This window comes from Diadema antillarum, unplaced genomic scaffold (genome assembly GCF_040938485.1).
Source record: "Diadema antillarum isolate AM-2024a unplaced genomic scaffold, OU_Dant_1.0 seq00000491_RagTag, whole genome shotgun sequence".
Lineage (NCBI taxonomy): Eukaryota > Metazoa > Echinodermata > Echinoidea > Diadematoida > Diadematidae > Diadema > Diadema antillarum.
This window is the reverse complement of record NW_027271452.1, coordinates 536,289-560,529: the sequence shown is the minus strand read 5'-3', so window position 1 is coordinate 560,529 and position 24,241 is coordinate 536,289. Positions and strand designations below refer to the sequence as shown.

The window sequence follows — 24,241 nt, the reverse complement described above, 5'->3', positions numbered from 1 at the left end:
TTGGTGCATGTATTATTCCTTTAATTGAATGGATATTACCAAGTCTTTCTGTCAGTGAACCAAATAGATACAATATGAAATTGATAATTCCTTAATACCTTAGAGAGTAATGTCCAGTGCAGTGAACATCATGGCCATCTGTTTTGCGAGAAAAACCATGCCGTTTCCCCTGGACTTTCCAATACCCAGATGGAGGTCCAGTCAGAAATGATGTGACCTTGACAGGGGTGGAGAGGAGGATACAGGAATTTGGCATCAAGGATGGAGCCCCGAGGATCTGGATGGGCAAAGATTACTGTAACTTTGTCACCAAGGATGTGACTGAGCCTGAGCAGGCCTTTCAGGGTAGGCTTTCAGTGTAAAAGGCACTGTGTACATGTCACTCATTCCTGCTAATCTCTGTGTACATGATTACTGTGAAAGAAAGCATACCAAATATCATTTCAAGGTGAATCAAGATTTGTGATTCAAGATTTGTGATCACTGTAACTACATTGCCAAGGATGTGACTGAGCCTGAGCAGGCATTTCAGGGTAGGCTTTTAGTGTAAAAGGCATTAGCACTTAGAGCCATTTCATGTGATAATGTGCTATATAAATATTGTGAATTATTATTATTATTATTAGATTCTGATTGTGATTTGCTGCCTTTTCCCTGTTCAGATTTTACACTGACTAATAATGTTCTGTTACAATTGTCATTAATTGATATAACTAAAACTAGCTTAAAGATAATAAAAAGTTTTGGTACCTCAAAAGTTTCCCTGAATTTCCTTGTCTTGGTTTGTGTGTCACGTTAAAGTACGTTGTCTGTGAGAATTACTCGCCCCAAAGTGCTCTCATGTCTTAGTAATCATGCAATAATGGTTTCGTACCAGAGCCGTCGCGGTACGACGTCGATAAATATTGTACGAAACCACTGACTGCGACCAGCAGCGTGCAGCCCATTGTAAGCATAGCTAACTGCGACCAGCAGCCCCATACGCATAGCGTAATGGGGCTTCGCATTGTAGCATTCAGGATCACGACAGAATTAGTATCGCGTGTAAATGGCAACTTAAAATCCAAAAATTTCTTCGATTTGAAGACTTACCAATTAAGTTGAAGTATTGAAAACAGGCTTCGAACAACGTTTGGTTCTGCCAATAGTCCCTTTCTTTTCGAATTGATGACTGAATGTGACTCGGTCGAGAGGACCTTGGGAGAGCTACTACACTGACTACTACGGCCAGCGCATGCGCACACAAACATCTTATCCGTTGATGGATTTGAAATTTGTGCGCCTGTGATGTGTTTGCATGCACTGGCTGTAGTATTCAGTGTATGGTAGCTCTCCCAAGGTCCTCTCGACCGAGTCACATTCAGTCATCAATTCGAACAGAAAGGGACTATAGGCAGAACCAAACGTTGCCCGAAGCCTGTTTTCAATACTTCACCTTAATTGGTAAGTCTTCAAATTGAAGAATTTTTGGGATTTTAAGTTGACATTTATCCTGCAATACTAAATCTGTCATGCGAAGCCCGATTACGCTATGCGTATGGGACTGCTGGTCGCTATGCGTATGGGGCTGCTGGTCGCAGTTAATTGCATGATTACTAAGACATGAGAGCACTTTGGGGCGAGTAAGTCTCACAGTGTTAGTTATATGAAAGGTACTTTAACCTGAAACACAAACTAAGACAAGGAAATTCAAGGAAACTTTTGAGGTACCAAAACTTTTTATCATCTTTAAGTATCCCTTTGACTATCGAATGGTATATATCAGATGTCAGTATTAGTCAACTGATTTTGTTTTTCTACTCTTTTTCATTAGAAAACGTTGACCGTTACAATGTACCTAGAATGCCTTGGCATGACATTGCTGCAGTGGTCCATGGACAGGCAGCCTTGGATGTAGCTAGACATTTCATTCAGCGGTGGAACTTCACAAAGGTAATTTGCCATTGTAATCTACAGTAAATACAAGTTAACAAGCATTAAGACTACACCAGGAGGTATACCTCCTTGGACTAGATGAATATCACAAACTATAACTACACTGTGTATCAGGCTTTGAAATGCAGTGTATGGGTGTAATGATCATCTCGTAAAAGTGTTGATGTGGACTGGTATTGGAAGGGAATCACACAAAATGTAACCATTTAAAGGTTTCATTCCTGATAGATATGTTTCTATGCTGGTCATATATATATATATATATATATATATATATATATATATATATATATATATATAGATATATATATATATATATATGCACTCATTTCTTGTTATCTTGTCTCAGTTCTTTAAAACTTCAATCCTCCCACTCAAAATTATACAGGAGCAGAAGTACAAAGAGTTTCCAGGAGTTCCTCTTCTCATCCCAAAATCTGCATCATCTTCCAGTGATGCATTCCAAGAGATGACTGCCAAGGCAACCAGCTGTACATGTCAGGTGAAGTCTAAACCCTAGACATCATTACCTGCAGGTTTTCAGTACACGTTGAAGTTGACTTTGATTGTTAAAGTGAAATTCAGCATACTTTCGTTGATGACATTACAGCAATAGATGTGTTTCGTGTCGTATTTCAGTTTTACAAGATATGTGAAGTTATATGTGGGAAAAATTGCAAGAATCATCACTCCAATATTGATTCTTCTGTCTGTAACATTGACTGGCCAACCTGAACACCACATAGCTCTGAAAGATTCAGTTTGCCTGTATATCGACACACCTTTTTAACCCGTTGAGGACGAGTCCCGAGTATACTTGGGCAGGTGTCTATGGGAAATGCGTGTTGTAGCAAAATCAAACCGTCCTCAACGGGTTAAAGTAGAACTGATTTCAGCAAGGCCTTGATTGTGCTTGTGAATCAAAGTGCATGTATCGGAACTTGTTATAAAGCAACCAGTCAATCAACTGAAGGACTTGTCAAATAACGGTCATGTTCAACAATTTTATAGATCCTGCGTTCATCAGCTCAGTGGTCAGCTGGTATGCAGAGGACAGAAGATTCCATCCACCAGGCGTACATCCATGCCATTCAGAACAGCAAGCACTTCCTCTACATTGAGGTATAGCACAACAATCTCACATCTGGTTCACTTCCTTTCTATGTACTATGCGATGAATTGAGCAAAACAATAAATCAAATGCAAAACGATAGTAAACTCAGGATCAGATTGTCCATCTGCAAAAGGAAACCCAAAGGAAAGGCATTGCAATTTTTCAGGATCCATATTTCCCCCGTTGATCAATGAAAAGCAAGTGCTTTAAATTATTGGAATCCTATTTGTTTATTCAGAAGATTTATCAAACGACATACAGCTACCCTGATATTTGACTTGTGTGAATATTCTATGTGAATATAACCCAGTGCATGCTTCCTCAAAAAAATAAAAAAATAAAAAAATAAAAAACCAGGTATTTGCATGCTTTATTAAAATTGTCTGTTTAGTGTACAGTATTTTTCACAATCTTTGTGCTGTCTTTATCAGTATCAATATTGTTGCTTTGATATGAACAAGATTGAACTTGTAATCACCAGTAGTGTTTTCATCACTTTCCTTTATTTTTTAATGACACCAAATCAGAAAAGTTTCCTAGGTTTGACTTGGTGGTCCTGCCTCATCAGAGTGAATGTTGTTGCACAGTAGCATGGGAAGGGTTAATACAGACAAGACATTTATGTGACTCTTCACTCTTTAGCCATCCATTTTCTAGCATTGCTGCTGTGTTTTATTAGATGCCCAAAGATGAAACAGAGCATAATAAGGACAAAACCTCATAAATAAAAAAGACTCGGAACTTTGTGAAAAATTTCAAATGACAACAGTGATGCAAGTTTGTTTTTTGTTTGCTTGCTTGTCTGTTTGTTTGTTTGTTGTTTATTAAACATATTGTGCATCACTATCTTTTATCTCCTCATATCCAAGCCAGGGCTACTGAAATGCTGTTAGTATAGGTAATGAAGAATGTGACCATTTATGCTCTGCATGTTATTTGCTGTTTGGAAAGAAAAAGCACCACACAGGGGGAAAAGGTCATTGTAATTTCTGAACCTATGTGCATTTGCATCTGCATTGAAAAGAAGTCAACTTGAAGTTTTCCTCTGTACTCTCTCTCTCTCCTAACGCTCTTAGAAAAAGATGCTGCAATGTGCATTTAGATGTGTTGTGTTGTACTTTTTATAAGTTTGCTGTGAGGAGGTTTAAATATATGCTTGCATTTCCTCAAACATGTCCATGATAGTGGTAGACATGGTCGCATGGCTGTTTTAGTGTTTTGACACTGAAGTTTTTCATTTTAAACCCCTTAATCATTCACACATTCATAATGTTAATATTATCTTACTGGGACTGAAAGGTGAAAATGTGTATATTTTTATAAAAATCATTTGAATATATGAACTTGCCAAATATTAAACTATCACATGATAGCAGTGTGCTGTGTACTGTCAGGTGGTTGGATCCTATTTTCTTTCTATTTTGTTTTTCTTTTCATGCCTTATTTTGAATGTTTTGAATTTCCTAGTCATCATCTTAATTCATGCCGTAACCTTGTCCCAAACCCCTTCCCCGAATCCACAACCCTTTCTGTGTAGTGTGCTATCAAACGAAGCAAATCACAGAGTTTAACCAATTTGTAGTTTTTGTACAATATATGTGCAAGCAGACTAATATCTGTTTTTACTTTTTACCAGAAAAACAAAAGAATACCTGATATTGTGCTTAGCATGTAATCAGTGATAATGAAATCACTCCCGTGTGTTGTATGCCCAGAACCAGTTCTTCATCTCCATTGCCCGTGACCCAGATGTCACCAACAGGATAGCGGATGCCATCTTTGAGCGGATAATGAGGGCTCATAGGTATGCATGCCATTTCAGCTATTGACATACAATTTTATTTTCTCTCAAACCCTCTCTCACAAGTTGTATATGTTCCCATATCATATCACTGATTTCATATCTATACATTTTACACTAATATATAATATGAAAAGATTGGCCTGTAATAAATAATAATATAGTAAAAAGCCACTGCATAATCAAGTTGACTCTAATACTGAATGAAGTTAAAACAAACAGAACTTACAAGTTTCATTAACAGTGGGCATAAATAAAGTCAAGAAATTGTGCATTTTCATGTTTTGCAAACCAGTGACATGAAACAGAACTACACGGGCAAATCATATTAAGCGATGACATCACCTTACAAATCCCCAATTTGAGGGGTAGGAAACGTTAACTTTCTTTCCCATCATATGTCAATCAATTCAATGGGAAAGCCAGAATTTAAATTTCTATTCCACATCAAATCACTTGTGCATATCCTAAACAGATGGAAACCCAAATATTTACAAGATTGATATATCATCAAAGTTGGTCTCACTGTTTGACAAATATCACAAGAAGAGATGACAGTACCACTTTTTGTTGTTAATGGCATCAGTGCTAAATGTTAGAACACATGGGTCAACATTATCATTTTGCTTTCTTGGGAGTCTACTCATCTATTGATGCCATGTGCGGACAATCAAACAGCCAAACACCTAGAAATTTATTGCTATAAACACAAGAAAGCTGGCACTATTTCTTAAAATTGTCAACCAAAGCAAAATATGGAAGATATTGCACATTTAACAATATGAATCAAAACAATTTTTACATGTACCCATCTGTGCTGATCTCCCGTGGGGCTGGTCCATAGAAAGCATTTAAGTTCTTTAATATTATGGTTCAGATTTCTCCTCGGGTGTATGTGAGCTTCTCTGTGACTTTATTAGCTCACCTGAGCCAAAGGCTCAAGTGAGCTATTGCGATCGCCCTTCGTCCGGCGTCCGTCGTGCGTCGTGCGTCGTCCGTCGTCCGTCGTCCGTCGTCCGTCGTCCGTCGTGCGTCGTGCGTCGTGCGTAAACTTTTTACATTTTCATCTTCTTCTTGAAAACCCCATGACCGATTTTCATCAAACTTGGCAGGTAGCATCCCTAGGGGGTTAGGAACTCAATTTGTTAAAATGGGCACCATGCCCCACCCAGGGGGCCCCCAGGGGGGCCCAAACCCCCCAAAATTAAGGAATCTGTAAAAATCTTCTTCTCTAGAACCAGAAGTGATAGAGCTAAGTTAATACTATGAGTTAGTACATTGATGACTGTAGTTTCAAGTTTGTTCATGGCAGAATCAGGGGTGCCCCCCTTGGGACCCAGGGGAGGGGGGTGGGGAAGGGTTCTAATGGGGCCTAAATTGTACATTTTCATCTTCTTCTTGAGAACTCCATGACCCATTTTCACCAAACTTGGCAGGTAGCATCCCTAGGGGGTTAGGAACTCCATTTGTTAAAATGGGCGCCATGACCCACCCAAGGGGCCCCCAGGGGGCCCAAACCCCCCAAAATTAAGGAATCCGCAAAAATCTTCTTCTCTAGAACCAGAAGTGATAGAGCTAAGTTAATACTATGAGTTAGTACATTGATGACTGTAGTTTCAAGTTTGTTCATGGCAGAATCAGGGGTGCCCCCCTTGGGACCCAGGGGAGGGGGGTGGGGAAGGGTTCTAATGGGGCCTAAATTGTACATTTTCATCTTCTTCTTGAGAACTCCATGACCCATTTTCACCAAACTTGGCAGGTAGCATCCCTAGGGGGTTAGGAACTCCATTTGTTAAAATGGGCGCCATGACCCACCCAGGGGGCCCCCAGGGGGCCCAAACCCCCCAAAATTAAGGAATCCGCAAAAATCTTCTTCTCTAGAACCAGAAGTGATAGAGCTAGGTTAATACTATGAGTTTGTACATTGATGACTGTAGTTTCAAGTTTGTTCATGGCAGAATCAGGGGTGCCCCCCTTGGGACCCAGGGGAGGGGGGTGGGGAAGGGTTCTAATGGGGCCTAAATTGTACATTTTCATCTTCTTCTTGAGAACTCCATGACCCATTTTCACCAAACTTGGCAGGTAGCATCCCTAGGGGGTTAGGAACTCCATTTGTTAAAATGGGCGCCATGACCCACCCAGGGGGCCCCCAGGGGGCCCAAACCCCCCAAAATTAAGGAATCCGCAAAAATCTTCTTCTCTAGAACCAGAAGTGATAGAGCTAGGTTAATACTATGAGTTAGCACATTGATGACTGTAGTTTCAAGTTTGTTCATAGGAGATCCAGGGGTGCCCCTCTTGGGGGTAGGGGGGGGGGGGGAGGGGGGGGGGTGAGGAGGGGTCCTAATGGGGCCTAAATTGTACATTTTTATCTTCTTCTTGAGAACCCCATGACCCATTTTCACCAAACTTGGCAGGTAGCATCCCTAGGGGGTTAGGATCTCAATTTGTTAAAATGGGCACCATGCCCCGCCCAGGGGGCCCCCAGGGGGCCCAAACCCCCCAAATGAAGGAATCTTTAAAAATCTTCTCTAGAATCAGAAGTTATAGAGCTGAGATAATACTATGAGTGCGTACATTAATGACTGTAGTTTCAAGTTTGTTCATAGGAGATCCAGGGGTGCCCCTCTTGGGGGTAGGGGGGGGGGGGGGGAGGTGGTTGGAAGGGTCCAAATGGGGGCCTGAATTGTACATTTTCATCTTCTTCCTGAAAACCTCATGATGGATTTTTGTCAAACTTGGCAGGTAGCATCCCTAGGTGGTCAGGATCTCAATTTATCAAACTGGGCACCATGCCCCACCCAGAGGGCCCCAGGGGGCCCCAATTCCCCCAAATTAAGGAATCTTGAAAAAATTGGGCCCTTATTGTACATTTTCATCTTCCACTTGAGAATGCCTCGTCAAATTTTGGTAGAGCTGTGAATAATTTAGATTAGTGACTGCGTGAAAGGTGAACTTGCGATACTCAGGTGAGCGCTAGACCCGCGGGTCTCTTGTTGCTCTTTCAGTTTGGATGTTCTCTTTGATTATTTGTGTTCTGTGACTGTTGTACGCTTAGCCCGAGCTCATTTCCTCTTCTCATATTCCTCTTCGTAATCGCTGTGTTTATGCAGAGCTTTCGGGTCGTAATTGCTTATGTCACTTTGCGCAGAGTTTATCTGATGTTTCTAAGTTTGTGTAGGCATGCAACTTTATATGTGTGTTGATTGAAAGTTTGCATGGTGATCAGATGTAAATGAAGAGAGGTTGCGGTAAGATCAGATTGGAAGATGGGACACAAGGACAGTTGTAAGGAACAAAATGGAGATGAGAGAGAGATATGATAAAGATGGGAATTTCTGAAGGACGTGTAACAAAACAAACAACCAAAAAACACAACACACGCACACACACACACACACACACACAGAACAGTCTGACTTCACACAAATTACAGTAATTTTAGACAGACCTTCATTCATAACCATTACAAAGTGTCATCATCATCATCATCATCATCGTCATCATCATCATCATCATCATCATCATTATTATCATTATCATCATCATCATCATCCTGACCATCACTATTATATTAGATTTTAATCCATTTAAAAATACTTGTTACCATCATTATGTTAAATGGTCTTCATCTTTTTTTCGAAGGGGAAATTTTCATATGAGCCAGTGATATTGAGTAAATAGTTGTTTGGGCAAGGCAAGCTAATGCTTTCCTCATTCACAGGGCGTCTTTTTGAACTCGCATGATCTGTACATTTCAGAGCCGGAGAGACATACCGGGTGTATGTGATGATGCCCCTCCTACCAGCCTTTGAAGGCGAGGTTGGCACCGATGCTGCAGGTGCCATTCATGCTGTCCTACACTGGGAGTACAGAGCCATCTACAAAGGAGACAACTCCTTGTTGCAGAGACTACTGAAGGCTGGTGGTGAGTGTGATACAATGCACTCCCATTATAACGGACACTATTATAACAAAACTCTCGTTTCAACAAAGTAAAAATTGAGGCCCCAGAATTATGTCTATATATTATCTTTGCCTTGGGTACATACTTTACTGTTTGTCTACAACAAAACTTTGGTGCAATGAATTAAAGCTGCCTGTCCCAGGGACTTTGCTATTTAATGGTAGTCTCTTGTAATCAGTCTTTAATGAGACATACAGTCACATAGCTGATGAATTAGAAGCAAGAGGCAGAGGAAATGGTTCCTGCAACAGAGTATCACTTTGAAACCACAGAGATGTCGACCCCATAAGCTTTGAATATTCACACCCTTGTGGTTATCTCAGGGTAACATTTGAATTAAATAAAAGATGTCAGTGCAATGATTAATTATCAAATGTGGTTTCTAATAGATCTCAGTGAATGATTGGTGACATGTCAAGTGTCAAGTAGAGAATGCCATCAGTGTGTATTTTGTTGAGTAGCGAGTGTTTAATGAGGGCTAAAGGACTTTGTCTGAAAGTGACCTATATATATTAATGCAAGCATTCACATTTGATCAACAATAGAAAAAGCTTGTGAAACAGACGAAACAAAAATTTTGATAAAGAGCAAAAGGCTATAATGTGTAAGATGGAATGACCCATATGATTCCTTGACATTGCATGTAATTCCCAAAGTTTGCTCAGGTAACAAGATTCTGTTATTTTAGATCTTGTTAAATAGTACTTATATGGAGAAATATGTAATTCCCAAAGTTTGCTCAGGTAACAAGATTCTGTTATTTTAGATCTTGTTCAATAGTACTTATATGGAGAAATTTCTCTCTGTGGATCTGTGCATATAGTGATGAGCATTTGCAGAACACAATACTACACTCACTCATGATGTGATGTGAGCTTTTTGAGTTTCATTGGAAGAAACAATTTGACACATTTCAGTGTTGTTCAGGAGACACAGATAACTCTGATCACTTCCCTTGCTAGAGAGGGTACTTACCCTTATTTTCTAACATGAACTGAAATACCATCTTTGGTGTAGCTACCTGCCAGCACAGATTTTTATCATGCCTTTGTCAGCCCATTAGTCGTGGGTCTGCAAATCCATCTACTGCTCTCTATCACACAGACACTTAGAGAATAGTAATTGGTATGACAATATTGTGTCTCTTATCTTGCAGTTCACAATCCTGATGACTACATCAGTTTCTATGGGCTGCGTACTCATGATGTCCTAGACGGGAGGCTGGTCACAGAGCTCGTCTACATCCACTGCAAGTTGATGATTGTCGATGACGAACTTGTCATTCTGGGCTCGGCCAACATCAATGACCGCAGCATGCTGGGAAATCGAGACAGCGAGTTGGCTGTGCGCATCGAGGACACAGAGCGTGTGAAGAGCCGGATGAATGGTCAGAAATACATGGCTGGCAAGTTTGCCCTGCAGTTCAGGCAGCAGCTATTCAGGTACTACAAACCTCAACAAATCCTTCACATCTATTCATGTTCATAGGCATGTCACAGAATTAGTGGAGTCCATTACCTAGCCCACACAGTAGTACAAGAATGGCAACATAAATTTACAGTTTCCATACAATTATTCTGGCTTTCGTAACATGAAGCTGCACTTGATTTAAACTCTCCAGACTGTACAGTGACATAGTTTCTCAGTATTGATATTTGTGTACCAATGTCTTTGAAGATTCATGTTATATCATTTCTTCACCCCATTGCATTAAATGAAAACACAATGTTTGCAACTGTAAACTTCAACTGTGAACAATTTGATTTATTTGATCAGTTTAAGAGCATGCACGCATGGAAAGTTCCCATTTTGTGGAATGATCTGGACTCTATATGAGGAGTGTGTTTGGAAAAGAGATGAAATATGTTCTTCCGTCAATAACCAACAAATGTTGCTGTGTCAGAGTAGCTCTGTTCAAACTTTAGATACTCTTTATTTGCCACCCTAGGGAGCACCTTGGTGTACTGAAAGGTGATGGCCACATTGATGTATCTGACCCAGTCTCAGATGCCTTCTATGAACAGACGTGGCAGAGGATTGCTCACACCAACACTGATATTTTTGAGGAGGTCAGTTGCCAATGTGATGCTCCCTTCCTTGAAAACTGCCAACTAGATGTGTCTTTGTCGATTATAGGGTTTGCCCCTATTTCTCGTGAAAAATTCCACAGAATTAAATCATACCATTTGTGAAGTTTGAGTATGTGAAGTTAGTGTGAAGTTATGTAATATACAAGTATTTTGATTCCTCTGGCATTTTCTGTTTCAATAAGTAAATTCATTGAAGGGCCCTGTTAGTGTGTGCTGTCAGTAATTCGATTACATTTTATGTCCATTCACTATGAGTTCATATGTACTCAATGCAGAAAGCCTGGCCGGCTGAGTTTGCACACAAGTGTCACACGAAGTGTGTAGTTGTTTTGGAGTAAGATATGAAAACAATCTGATATAATGTCAGTCCTGGGCTCCATTTCATAAAAAAGTTGATATGAAAGCAACTCTTTGCTGGAATGGCAATTGTCATGGTAATGCCAAGAATCCAGCTTCCTGATTGGCTGTTGCTAAGGGAATTTGTCATTCCAACAAGAGTTGCTATCATAACATCTTTTATGAAATGGGGCCCTGATGAGTCCTTTGCTTTGAGTTCAGCAGAGCTGCTAAGTCTCTGTGATTCTGCAGGAGGCTTCCATTGAATTTTAAAATCTCTGTACATGTGAGTAAGAGAATATTAAGATCTTCCTGAATGGGAATTATTTTTGCCCGTTGAGATGCATGTAACACAATGATATCTCCCTGATTGCCTTGTAGAATCTCCCTGATTTGTGGGTGTGAATGATAGGAGCCCTGGTTCAGACACCATGCTGCAAATAAAGGGCGAGATCTAGATGGTATCATCTCCACAGTGAATGATATGTTGGCAATGAGTGTGTTCTTGCCCTTGTGTGTTTTGCAGGTGTTCAGGTGTTTGCCAAGTAACCGGGTCACCAGCTTTCTGGATCTCCAGAAGTACAAGCAGGAGATTTCACTAGCCCAGGCTGATCCACAGGAGGCCAGGCAGAGCCTACAAGAGGTCAGAGGTCATCTGGTGGTCATCCCGCTGGACTTCCTGTGCCGAGAGGATCTCCAGCCAAGCATCATGACATCAGAGGGCATTGCCCCCACCAAACTATGGACGTGAATTGACCGCGGGTTGAGACTCTGGGTCAGAGAATGAGAGGAGGATGTGAGACACATGATAGAAGGAGCGTGCAGGCAAACAAGAGGCATTTAGCCCTATAGCAATGATGCAATACCCTCAGTGGATTGAGAGATGAGCCAGGCAAGTATCTACATGATGTTCTCCCATGCTTGGTTTTCTTTGAACTTTGACATGGGGAATTGTGTGATTACAAGCATTCCTTCCATTCTGTATCTTGTCCAGTGTGTGTGAATTGCACATAAACAGTTTGCTCATTGTTACCTGTAATGATGTCTTTTGCTGCATAAAATTGATGCAAGTGAGTGACAATTGCAAGTGTACAAGAACTTGAAGAAGCTCTACCGAAAGTACACTTAGCAAGGGGTATTGATCTTGAATCACTGTGCATATCTTATGTGGTAAATATTCTCTTCAATTGGTTATTTCCATGTTACAGTATACATAGGAATATATATTTATTTATATCAGAAGTAGAAGCATTGGGATTTATTACAGGGGGACAGATACAGTAATATTCTTCGATCGTGTGCTTACAGTAGCAATTGCTGCTTGTTTTATACAAGCTGTGCAACTGAGAGCAATAAGGGCTAGGCAATATAAGGTGACTAGCAATGAAAATGTTTGAGACATTATACATCTTTTTATATGTTGCCTCTTGACGACTGTTTTTCCAGCCATAGAAAATCTCAGTCTCAAAAATGTTCATGATTGTTTGCGGGATTTGTAAACATAGAAAGTTATATCCCCCCTTTTCCCCTCTCAGAGTTAAAGTGTGTCATACTTGTTTTGAGCCAGACTCAATTTGAAAGTGAGATGTTATGTCACTTTTTGTCATCCACAGTATATACTTCCTCATTTTGATAATACAGGCGACTTCCACTGAAGAGTTTCATAGTTTCTCACCTTGATGGATGAAACTGTATTTACATGCAAATGCAAATTATATTTTTTATGTTTATTATTGAATATTTTCATGTATCATAGTTACAGGCAGTGAATAGAGATTGGATAATATGTAGAATCATTATTGAGGTCACAAACGTTGATGTGGTTAAGAATCGATTACTTTAAAGAATGGTTGTTTTGCAACGTCAGTGAATGTACATTTGTTTAATTTGGGTAGATCTTGGTGTCATTACATGCTTGGCCTAGCCAAAGCTACTTCAATTTAGTTGCTTGACTCTTTTGTTGTTGTATGCAAGCTTTACTTACATCTCATTTGCAATTGTGCAATACTGTTTTATTTAATGTGCATGTCTGAAAAGATTATATATACCAATGATTTGCTAACAGCTCAAATAGATGTAGTTATTATTTACAGAGTTATATTCCACTAACATATATCTTGTAAATTATGAAAAGATATACATACCAATGATTTGCTAACAGCTCAAATCGATGCTGTTACTATTTACAGAGCTATTTTCCACAAACATTTATCTTGTACATTATGTTTATTGCAATTCTATATGATTCACTCATCATTCAGTTGGTCAGTTATAGATATAACAAAGAGCTATATCAAAGCAGTAGATGTATATCAGTTTTATTTTGAGAAAGATTCTGTAGCCAAACTCTTCTTTGGGCATTAGTTGTTAGGTGTGATAAATGATTGTACTTTAAAGGTCTTTGAAGGTTTTTGAAGGTCAACTCCATCAATAGAATACTTTATAGCTGGGTACTACAGTGGACTTTTGTGAAAGCAAACTCAATGGGAGCAGTGAGATCACTTTAATGTATTGAAATGTAGTTATATTAAGGCTTATAAATTGATATTATATAAGAGCTTTGACATTTTCTACGAGAAACAGTAAGTTGTCGTAACAGAGGCTACTGTATCAATGTTTTTTACAGCGAGAGTCCACTATTCACTGTGTTGATGTACTAGGTAGTGTTCACATTGTGGAGCAGAAAATAGCACTATTGAAAATAACACACCGTGTTAAGCATACAAAGAAAGTTCCATCACAAAGTAGATGCTTTTGATGATGGTCCCATGTGATGAGTTTCATGTGGCAGTCATTCGTATGGTGGTTTAGATAGTACATGTATGTGTCATCAGTAATCATCCCTTGAATTTGTGGCACAAAATACTTAATACGAAGATAAGTATTCAGGGAGATATAGGGTCACTTATCAAATCTTCACAATTGTGTCAGTGCTCTCCTGTGAACCAAGTAGTGGTTAGTCTTACCCTATTTTTCAAAATGAGCATTTTGAATACTTGTGCCTTATGAAATGAATGTCTCATCTTGTTCATTACCTGTCCATGTGTTGCCAAAGCCTACATACGTATCACTTAACGTCACTCCAACTGACATCAGTCGTCAGTTGTGAACCATGGAAAAGACAACGATGTTGTAACCTCATGGTGTCCCCTATCTACCATCACCCAATGACAGACTTTTATCCTTCCCTGTGATACACATATGTTCATATTTGTACTCTATGTCTTTCAATTTGGATATGTACTAGTAATGAAATATGAAAAGCATGTTTCAAGATTTGAACGCTAAAGCCTTGTAGACATTCCAGTGTCACAGCATAAAGTGAAGCAGTATTTCTCTTCTAGCAAAACCTTGAATGTGTACTTAAACTTGAGTTAGTTTGCCAGTTTTGTTAATTGAAGGGTATATGATCTCAACAGGATCCCAACAATCCAAAAAATTTTCAGCTTTTGCGGCAACAAATGCCAGATTTCCATTTTCTGCTCATATACTAGTATACTTTTGCTTTTAAAATAAGTTAGATTTGTTGAATGAAAATTCATTGGTATGATGCTTGTGACACAAAGCAGAGTGTGCATTGTAAAGTTTCTCTCTCGCACAAATCATATTCATACATATAACAACAGAAAACTCACTGTCGAGCTCTACAGTAATTGGAATTGAGGGGAGATTTAGGTCCTTCCTTGTTTTTTGACATTTCAGTGGATTGTTGTCCCCGCCGAACGAGTTCGAGCAGGGGACTATGAAACGGGCTCCGTACGTGTGTGTGTCCGTGTGTCCGTCCGTCCGTCTGTCCGTCCGTCCGTGTGTCCGTGTGTCCGTGTGTGCGTCCGTGTGTGATCAAAATCTTCAATTTGCTACTTCTCTGTCATTTATTAGCCAATTTTGATTCTGTTTGCTTTATATGATAGCACTACATGGGAGCTTTGAAACTTCTACACAGAATTTCAGTCGTGACCTTTGACCTTGACCTTTGACCTATATTGTACATTTTGCTACAAAATGCTACTCCTTCGCCATTTCTAACCCGATTTCGATTCCGTTTGCTTTATGTGATGGCACTAGGTGAGGGCTTCAAAACTTCTACACAGAATTTTGACCTTTGACTTCTTTGACCTTTGACCTTGATTTTTGACCTGTATTGTACATTTTGCTACAAAATGCTACTCCTTCGCCATTTCTAACCCGATTTCGATTCCGTTTGCTTTATGTGATGGCACTAGGTGAGGGCTTCAAAACTTCTACACAGAATTTTGACCTTTGACTTCTTTGACCTTTGACCTTGATTTTTTGACCTATATTGTACATTTTGCTACAAAATGCTACTCCTTCGCCATTTCTAACCCGATTTCGATTCCGTTTGCTTTATGTGATGGCACTAGGTGAGGGCTTCAAAACTTCTACACAGAATTTTGACCTTTGACTTCTTTGACCTTTGACCTTGATTTTTGACCTATATTGTACATTTTGCTACGAAATGCTACTCCTTCGCCATTTTTAACCCGATTTCGATTCCGTTTGCTTTATATGATGGCACTAGTTGAGGGCTTCAAAACTTCTACACAGAATTTTGACCTTTGACTTCTTTGACCTTTGACCTTGATTTTTGACCTATATTGTGCATTTTGCTACAGAATGCTACTCCTTCGCCATTTCTAACCCGATTTCGATTCCGTTTGCTTTATGTGATGGCACTAGGTGAGGGCTTCAAAACTTGTACACAGAATTTTGACCTTTGTCTTCTTTGACCTTTGACCTTGATTTTTGACCTATATTGTACATTGGCTACAAAATGCTACTCCTTCGCCATTTCTAACCCAATTTCGATTCCATTTGCTTTATGTGATGGCACTAGGTGAGGGCTTCAAAACTTCTACACAGAATTTTGACCTTTGACTTCTTTGACCTTTGACCTTGATTTTTTACCTATATTGCACATTTTGTTACAAAATGCTACTTCCGGCGGGGACATATGTTACGCACCGCGTAATTTCTACTTTTCCTTGTTGTATTGGTGGCTATGAGCAGCAACAAAATGTGAACGATCATTATCCTAATTCAGTCAGTCCCATGACTCAGTATGGATATCATCTCAATCCTACTCTGCCTTTTTAATAACCTGAATCCCTTACACTGGTTTCTTAACTGATTGGAGCATCTTCCAGTGAACTTTGTTTGGTTAGCATCACATTATGTCCTGAAACTAACTGTTTATGGATGAGAGTTGAATGTGTCACCCCCTATTCGATATGGTATCAAACTGACTTCCATGTGGGACTGTCCAAATTAATAGTGGGTTTATCCAACTTACATCTAACTTAGTATTTGGGGTGGGGGGGGGGGTGGGAATAATATGAATGCTAGCAGTAAAGCTTGGCAAGTTATGACAAATATCAGAGGCATATGAAGGACTAAACATGTAATACGTCACTTACAGTTTTGTGTCATCAAGACAATCCTTGGCCAGTGCATTACATTCTTTGTTACCCATCCGAAAGGACTGTACTTAAAGATAATATAAAGTTTTGGTACCTCAAAAGTTTCCCTGAGTTTCCTTGTCTTAGTTTGTGTTTCAGGTTAAAGTACCTTTCATATAACTAACACTGTGAGACTTACTCACCCCAAAGTGCTCTCATGTCTTAGTAATCATGCAATAATGGTTTCGTACAATACGTGTATATTGATTGTCGCGGTACCGCGTCGAGTCAAACTAACAGCTCGTTCGAATTTTTCAGAGCCCGCTCTGCTCTGGTACGAAACCATTATTGCATGATTACTAAGACATGAGAGCACTTTGGGGCGAGTAATTCTCACAGTGTTAGTTATATGAAAGGTACTTTAACCTGAAACACAAACTAAGACAAGGAAACTCAGGGAAACTTTTGAGGTACCAAAACTTTATATTATCTTTAAGTGGAAATGAGAGCAGCATTTGTCATAAAAATGATATAGATCCTACTTACAAACCATTGTACTTAATTCTTTGATATGTACAGTACTGTTGTCATACTTCATTTGAAATATTGCCATTTGTATGCTTTGTTCAGCATATGTTGCATCTTGTAACCTGAAGTGTATAAGCTATAGATACCCATTGGCAATGACAGCTTTTTTTATGCTTGTGCCATGCTTTCAACAGATAGATGCTGTGACAGACTACTGTATACGCTATATATTTCGCGGGGGTTTTATTTTCGCGAATTTCGCTAGTCGGGAGCTATTCGCGAAATTAACAACACGCGAAAATATTACCTTCCAAAATGAATCCCATGCCTTGATGATACAAACATTTCAGTACTAGTATACCGTGTCACGGCTTACCGAACAGACCATACTGGCTAAGCTTGTTTACGCACGTCCACGTCTACTTACGAATACTGTAGAGAGCCAATCCATTATCGCAAGGGGACCACTCGTCAGAAATCTAGCGCGATGGACTTAACCACTTCAAAAATGTTGAGTTCTAACTTACTAGTTCGCAGAGTTTGGCAAGTCTTTTTCATGCAGTGTATAACTAGTATCATTCTTATTTGCTAGTAAGTTGAAAATTCACACTTTCTTTGCCACTTCATATTTTCTCTGGTCCCCCAATCGCGAATTTAACCACTCGCGAAAATGTGTGACAGCGACAATTCGCGAAAATTTATGTCCGCGAAAATTATAGCGTATACAGTATATAATTTCTACAGACTGTGTTCTGAAACATCTTGAGCTCTGTTGTCTAAGGGCTAAAGGATAATGGGAGTGCCAACTTAGCAGATGACATCAGGGTCACCTGCATAAGCCAGCATCATATTGTATTCGAAATGTAAATGGTTACCTCTTGCATTTGCTCTGTTACAGTAATCCAGTCAAGCTGTTTTGACAAAGAGAATGCAAATTGCAAGTATTGATTGCTCCAGTACTAACCTTGGGGAGAAACCGTGGACAATCTGTGAAGTTGTCCTTGGAATGCTTCCTTGTGAATGTTGCACAAAACTATCATGTGATATGAATGCCTGTCCAGGAGCACATCTTTACATAACCAGCTTATGTGTCCTTTTGCATGTCCCATGTAAAAACAAACAAATTAACAAAGTAATACCTGAAATAGTGTAGCAGTACTCGTTAGCACGAGATTCTCCTTGGGAAATACATGTTTTGTACTTGCTGGTATTCCAAAGCAGAGTTAGACCTGAAATGAGCAATTGTAGATTTTGTCCCAATAGTGGTGGTGTAAAATGATGTAGCATGTACATGTTTGGTGTTATTGGTAGTGATTCTGAGGACCTCTTCTATATGTTTTTCCAGATCTTCTTCCTTGATGTGCTTGAAATACATGCTGTATATATTTGTATATGTTGGCAGAATGAAATATGACTGACCAGAACTAGCACTGACACAGGCATCTGGGACTATTTCATTACAACATTATCCATAACTTCAATTATTTGTTGAGGTTTGGTAGAGAACAGTTCTAGTTAGTGCCTAACGTTATTTCCGCATGTTATATGATGTCTTCCATAAAGTCTATGTGTAACTGAAGTCCTGCTTTATTTTAGTGTTATTCTGGTGCTTTCCTGAAACTGTATACCTTTACTGTAGACTTATGCAGGATGTGAGATTGTTTCATGAAGCAGCTACTATTTGGGACACATATGTACATGTATGAATTATGAGATATTGAGTCTCAGTGGAAGAGAGTATAGCCAGTGGTTATGTGTACTGTATATGCATGATGAATAGTTTGGGGATTTTTTTTTTTGGGGGGGGGGGGGGTGGGGGTGTGAGTTTCCCATATGAGTGTGCTGTTGAATGCACTTGTGTGATTTGTTAATTGCCAGTGCAGATCTACAATGTATTCTAACATTTAGGCTGATTTGTTCAATTATACTGCATAAAGTTGAATAGTGTAATTGTGGTAACAACTTCTGTGTCTTCAGCAGCTAGTAATGATTGGGTTATCTTACCCTGCTTTGTGTGGAAATGAATGAAAATGATGAGTAGAGATGTTGCCAACATCACTGTGATATTTGAATCCATGGTTTGTGCCTACTTGACTTGTGGTCGCATTGAGGGCAGATAAGTTTGACCTAAGGCTCATTAACACTGGAAAAAACAAACATAATTTTATAAACAACCAGGTTTTCTTGTCTCTGATGTTTATGATGGTATATCAACTCGAAGACATTTCTTTTGGCTTGTCATCAAAACTTTTGGAACATATCAGAGAGTGTGTGAAAGTCATGTGGCAACCATCTAGAATTTTCCCTAGTGAGTACAGATCAAGTTTCTCCATTGTAAAAGCTGGCAGAAAATTGGCAAAGCTTGAAGAGAAAATAGAAATGCTCTTCAGAGATGGGTTTTTCATTTGAATTGTAATTAACACCTGCCACCCCCCCCCCATAAAAAAGACTGAAGAATAGAAATAAACAGGGTATTTACTGCTAGCATATATGCCCCAATAATTATGAACATGTGTAAAATTTATGTTTAGAGAAAATTAAAAAAAAGGTTGTATAGCATTCATCATTAGCACAGAACATTATACAGTTGTAGTAAAATTGGTTGCATTTTGTATGATCCATGCATTTCGATATATCTGACTTCTTGTTTATATTCATACAGACATGCAAAGCACTTATTTCAAAAAGTTTGCAAGAATTTGAGTCATCTGTCATCATTGCCTACAGCTGCTTTCATTAATCATTCCATGCCTAGCTTTGTAGAATGAAGATGCTGTCATGCTATGTGGTCTGTTTTCACAAAACTTATGTGGCTTTAAGCAATTATTCTTGATGTTCATTCAAACAGCCAAGTTTCATCCAGTTCTTGCATTCCTTGCCAGCTGATGCTTCACAGTGTAAGCCAAGGTGATGACGAATGTATAAGAGCATCTTGGTGTAACATATATCATCTTTGTGCATCTTGTTTGACTTGGTGGCACTGATGAGGTTTCATCAGTGTATAAACCTATCACAAAATGCAATGGACAGAATTAGCAAAGATGGTTTAAATTAGGCTGTGGATTATGTAAATTTTGAGAGTATAAATGCCCTTGATTCATCACATACCCTGACAGAGGTCCAGTAAATGAATGTGTGTCATCTGACTCATGGTGAGGTATGATTCTTTTATGCTTATTTCAGGCAACAGACTGAATTCATACCATGCATTTAATTTAAACCACCTTTGTGTTTTCAGGCAAATGTGCATTGTGACGCTAGTTCTCAAAGAATTGCACCCGTGCATAGTCATTACTTAGTCACCGAAAAGCTTTCTTTTATATTTTTGAGCAAAATCATTTCTTTCCATAGCAGAGTTGCCTTATATGAATATGCCAGTCTTCCTGCAACATAATTGGGTATTGATGGTTTGTTATTACAGTTGTATCAAAATCCTATGCACTTTCTTTTTCAAAGAAATAAAACTTGCAATACAGTCATATGGATATTGATAGAGTGTCTTTATTTGTCAAAAAAGTACATGAAGTTGTCATCGTGAGGAATTCACCCAGCAAAAATTTCCTTTACATTCAACAATCATATACATGTATAGGTACAGTTCAACATATCCAACAAAATAGAGCAATTCATAAAGTTATCAGTCTGTGAATTACCAGATATGAAAACTTGTGAGCGATTGATATACTGGTATACATTATTGATCACTCATATTTGTACACAGACAAATGTCCACAAGGCTAGATTTAGTCAATAGATCAGTTGGTTGCACATTACATATGAAAGGGTCACTTAACCGGTGATTAGAAGCTTATGGGTTCAAGTAGGGGACATGTTTTCCAATATTTTGACACCTCATAAGATCCAGTTGCTAATCAATTACGGAAGTATGCTTACAAGTGTGATTTTTAGTTCATTAACTGTCAAAACAAGAAATAAAAAGTGACATACACAATAGGGAGAATAATGCAAGAGACGATGAAATAAGCCAATCAGGATTATGTCAAAACGAAGTCTTACAATAGATTGTAGTTTTCAGATCGGGTTCGAGACTAGAGCAGGCTCAAGATCGGATCAAGTCTTAGTTGGCAAGCCTGGATATGGTCCAGTTGTCGATGTGTGGACTAATAATACAAATAAAGTTTAATCACAAAATAGTTGTAGTGAATGATTGACTGGTCATTGATCAATCTGATTGGTCAGTGTATGTGAGTCAATCAAAAATTGATTGGGAGTGAGTTACTAGAAATGTTTGTGAGAATTGTAGAAAGAAAAAAAAAATATTGGTTGATAGTGAGATAATGAGACTGATTGCTTGTGGGTATGCAGAGCTGACAGAAGTTTTGTAACTGGCAGGTGAAAAGACTATGCGACTCTACACAATTCTGGACAGCATCTTCATCGAAACATAAATAAATGTATATGAAAGGTAAAAGGAAGTGGTCAACATCTCAACTCTTTGATGTGACAAGAATTGGAAGAAGTACCTGGCCAACAGGAAAGCATGAAGTAAAGGTGCATTACGGTGTATGTTGGAAGGGAGCATGAATATGACAAATTGAAAAATGCCATTTAAGTCATTTCCCATTTGCAAAATTTAGTCAAGCCAGATGTTTTAGACCTTCTAAATGGATATTGCCAGTTGGAAAACAGCGGGGTGGCGGTTCCAGAAGGTTGGCTGACTAACTATCTTCTAGGGAAGCAGAGGGCCACAGAAAGAGAAAAGGTAAAGCACATCTTTGATGCCTTCTTCCAACCAAAAGACACAGCATTCAAGAATTCAACAAAAATATGACCAAGTTGGCTGACTATCTTCTCGAGAAGAAGAAGGCCACAAAAGGAGAGAAGGTAAAGCGCATCTTTGATGCCTTCTTCCAACCACAAAACATGGCATTCACGAATTCAACAAAAATGATGACAACCTGACATGCAATATGTAATTTCCCCTCTGGTCACTCCTCCGATCAACACAGAAATGCAAGATGGACACTGCTTTCAACCAATCCAACTGGAAAACACCAGGATGGCAGTTAAAGAAAGTTGGCTGACTAATCTTCTAGAGAAGAAGGCGGCCACAGGAGAAAAGGTGAAGCACATCTTTGATGTTGGTTGTCTCGTGATCATGTGTTTATGTGGCGAGTCATCTGCGTTCACCTCTGCATGAGTGCATGCACGGATTTTTTGTCTGCACATGCCAGTGGCAGTACTCCACTCAAGTATACAGCAGTCAATAAAACAGGTGTGGATTGATTGCTCCTCCTTTCACCAGTCACATATAAACACCGATCCACAAGGATCTAATCGGCGGTCCCCAGATCATGCCAGCAATGATCGGGGGAGTTCCGGGATTTTATGCAGAATATAACGACACCAGTTGTATTGAAAAATCAACAAGTCACTTGATTATGATTAAAACTGATTTATCATCACATGTCTCCATAAATTTCGTTCAAATGCACACATGCAAATGATCCTGTTGGTTCTGGTCAAATGATCCTGTTGGTTCCTGGTCAAATGCTCCTGTTGGTACAGGAGTGGCAAGAATGCCTGCCCCTGCAAAAGTGCAGGAATGGCATATTCATATACCTGTTCGTGCGGCAGGAAAGGACCATGCACAAACAAGCAGCCAGATATGTCTGAGGGATGTTGTACAACAAAACTGAATTTGGTTACAAACTTGTGAATACAAAAAAAAAGGGGAAAAAAAGTATTACCTACTTGTGATCCTGCATTTGTCACATGGAATTTAATACTGGTATACTGTATCAAGTGCAAAATAGATCTAGACTCACATAGTACTAGTATATGGCGGGGACACATTCAGACAAAGTCATTGCGGAAAGAGTTCCTTTTGTACCCCCCCCCCCATAAGATTGCGTATTTTGAGCTCTACCTAACTGTCTAAAAGAGGGCGACATTTTGATGGGGGTTGAGTAAAAATGGGGCGTGGAATTTTTCGGGGGTTAGTACTAAAAGAAAATCTATCAATCTATCTATCATCGCGCCTGTCTCACTATTCTTTGTCTCCTACCTTATCTCTCTACTCTCTATTAGTACACTGTAATCATGTTGAGAGAAAGAACGAAATGACAAACTATGAGTGGTGCCTAGAGCGGGAATCGAACCCAGCTCACTCTGGTCTGCAGCGTAGTGCTCTATCGATTTACCTGAGAAGAAGAGTTGCCAGCGAGGGGGCTCGTAACTTATAATAGTTTGAGAACTATATATTTTTGTCACGGGTGGCGCTATTACAATGTAGAGTACAGAGCCAGCGTACCATTCAGCATACATTTATGCAGTCTAAACGTACACGTGTACTGTGCGCACGTGCTCAGTCAAATTTCAGTCTGGTTCAAGATGTCTGACGAGACAGCAGCATCTACATCGCGGAAAAGAGGAAAAAAACAAGGAATTAATTTATTTAGACTATCACAAAAAATAACCAGCGAAGAGTCAACTGTTAATTTCTGTCAAGAACTAGGCCTCATTGCAAGGGAAATTTTGTGTCTGTCGTGTAAAACCAAATTAAATAAAATTGACACTGTGAAGCGTGCTGGCAGGGACCGAGCAGAGTGCAGATTTCAATGCAATAGGAAAAAGTGTAAGAACAAATCGCGAAATCAAATACCAATCAGGAAGGGAGTTTACTTATGGTTTATTGTTTTCTGCAAAAATTACCATACAAACAGACTGTTCACGAGACAAGCATTTCATCGGCTGACAGTGATTCTGACAATGACAAAGTCCATGTGTAGTCAAAGATCATGCGCATACCAATTCTGCCAACATGTGTTCACACTGCCCTCAATTCCATCTTTGAGACGTTGGGTAAGCATTGTTGAAGTACGTCCTGGATTCTCATCTAGGGTGGTGGAACTGCTGCGTGATAAAGTCACAGCAATGGCAGAGAAAGACAGACTATGTTGTATCATTCGATGAAATGAGTTTACGGACAGGTCTGTCATACAACATCCCTGTAGAGGGATTTGAAGATTATGGATCCTTAGGAAAAACTGGACGGCCAGCAAATCACACGCTCTGGTATTCATGGTGCAG

General features: G+C 39.3%; 1 protein-coding gene across 1 annotated transcript in view; it reads left to right on the top strand.

Annotated features, from left to right (window-relative positions):
- Window positions 1–13,286, top strand: part of LOC139733781 (phospholipase D1-like) — a 33,371-nt gene extending 20,085 nt beyond the window's left edge. Inside the window, exons 17-25 of the mRNA XM_071644585.1 lie at window positions 151–345; window positions 1,814–1,932; window positions 2,324–2,437; window positions 2,947–3,057; window positions 4,765–4,853; window positions 8,612–8,778; window positions 9,974–10,259; window positions 10,766–10,886; window positions 11,770–13,286. Coding sequence (XP_071500686.1) covers window positions 151–345; window positions 1,814–1,932; window positions 2,324–2,437; window positions 2,947–3,057; window positions 4,765–4,853; window positions 8,612–8,778; window positions 9,974–10,259; window positions 10,766–10,886; window positions 11,770–11,994 — 1,427 coding nt within the window. The 3' untranslated portion in view covers window positions 11,995–13,286. The remainder of the gene's footprint in view (window positions 1–150; window positions 346–1,813; window positions 1,933–2,323; window positions 2,438–2,946; window positions 3,058–4,764; window positions 4,854–8,611; window positions 8,779–9,973; window positions 10,260–10,765; window positions 10,887–11,769) is intronic.
- The last annotated feature ends 10,955 nt before the right edge of the window (window positions 13,287–24,241 follow it).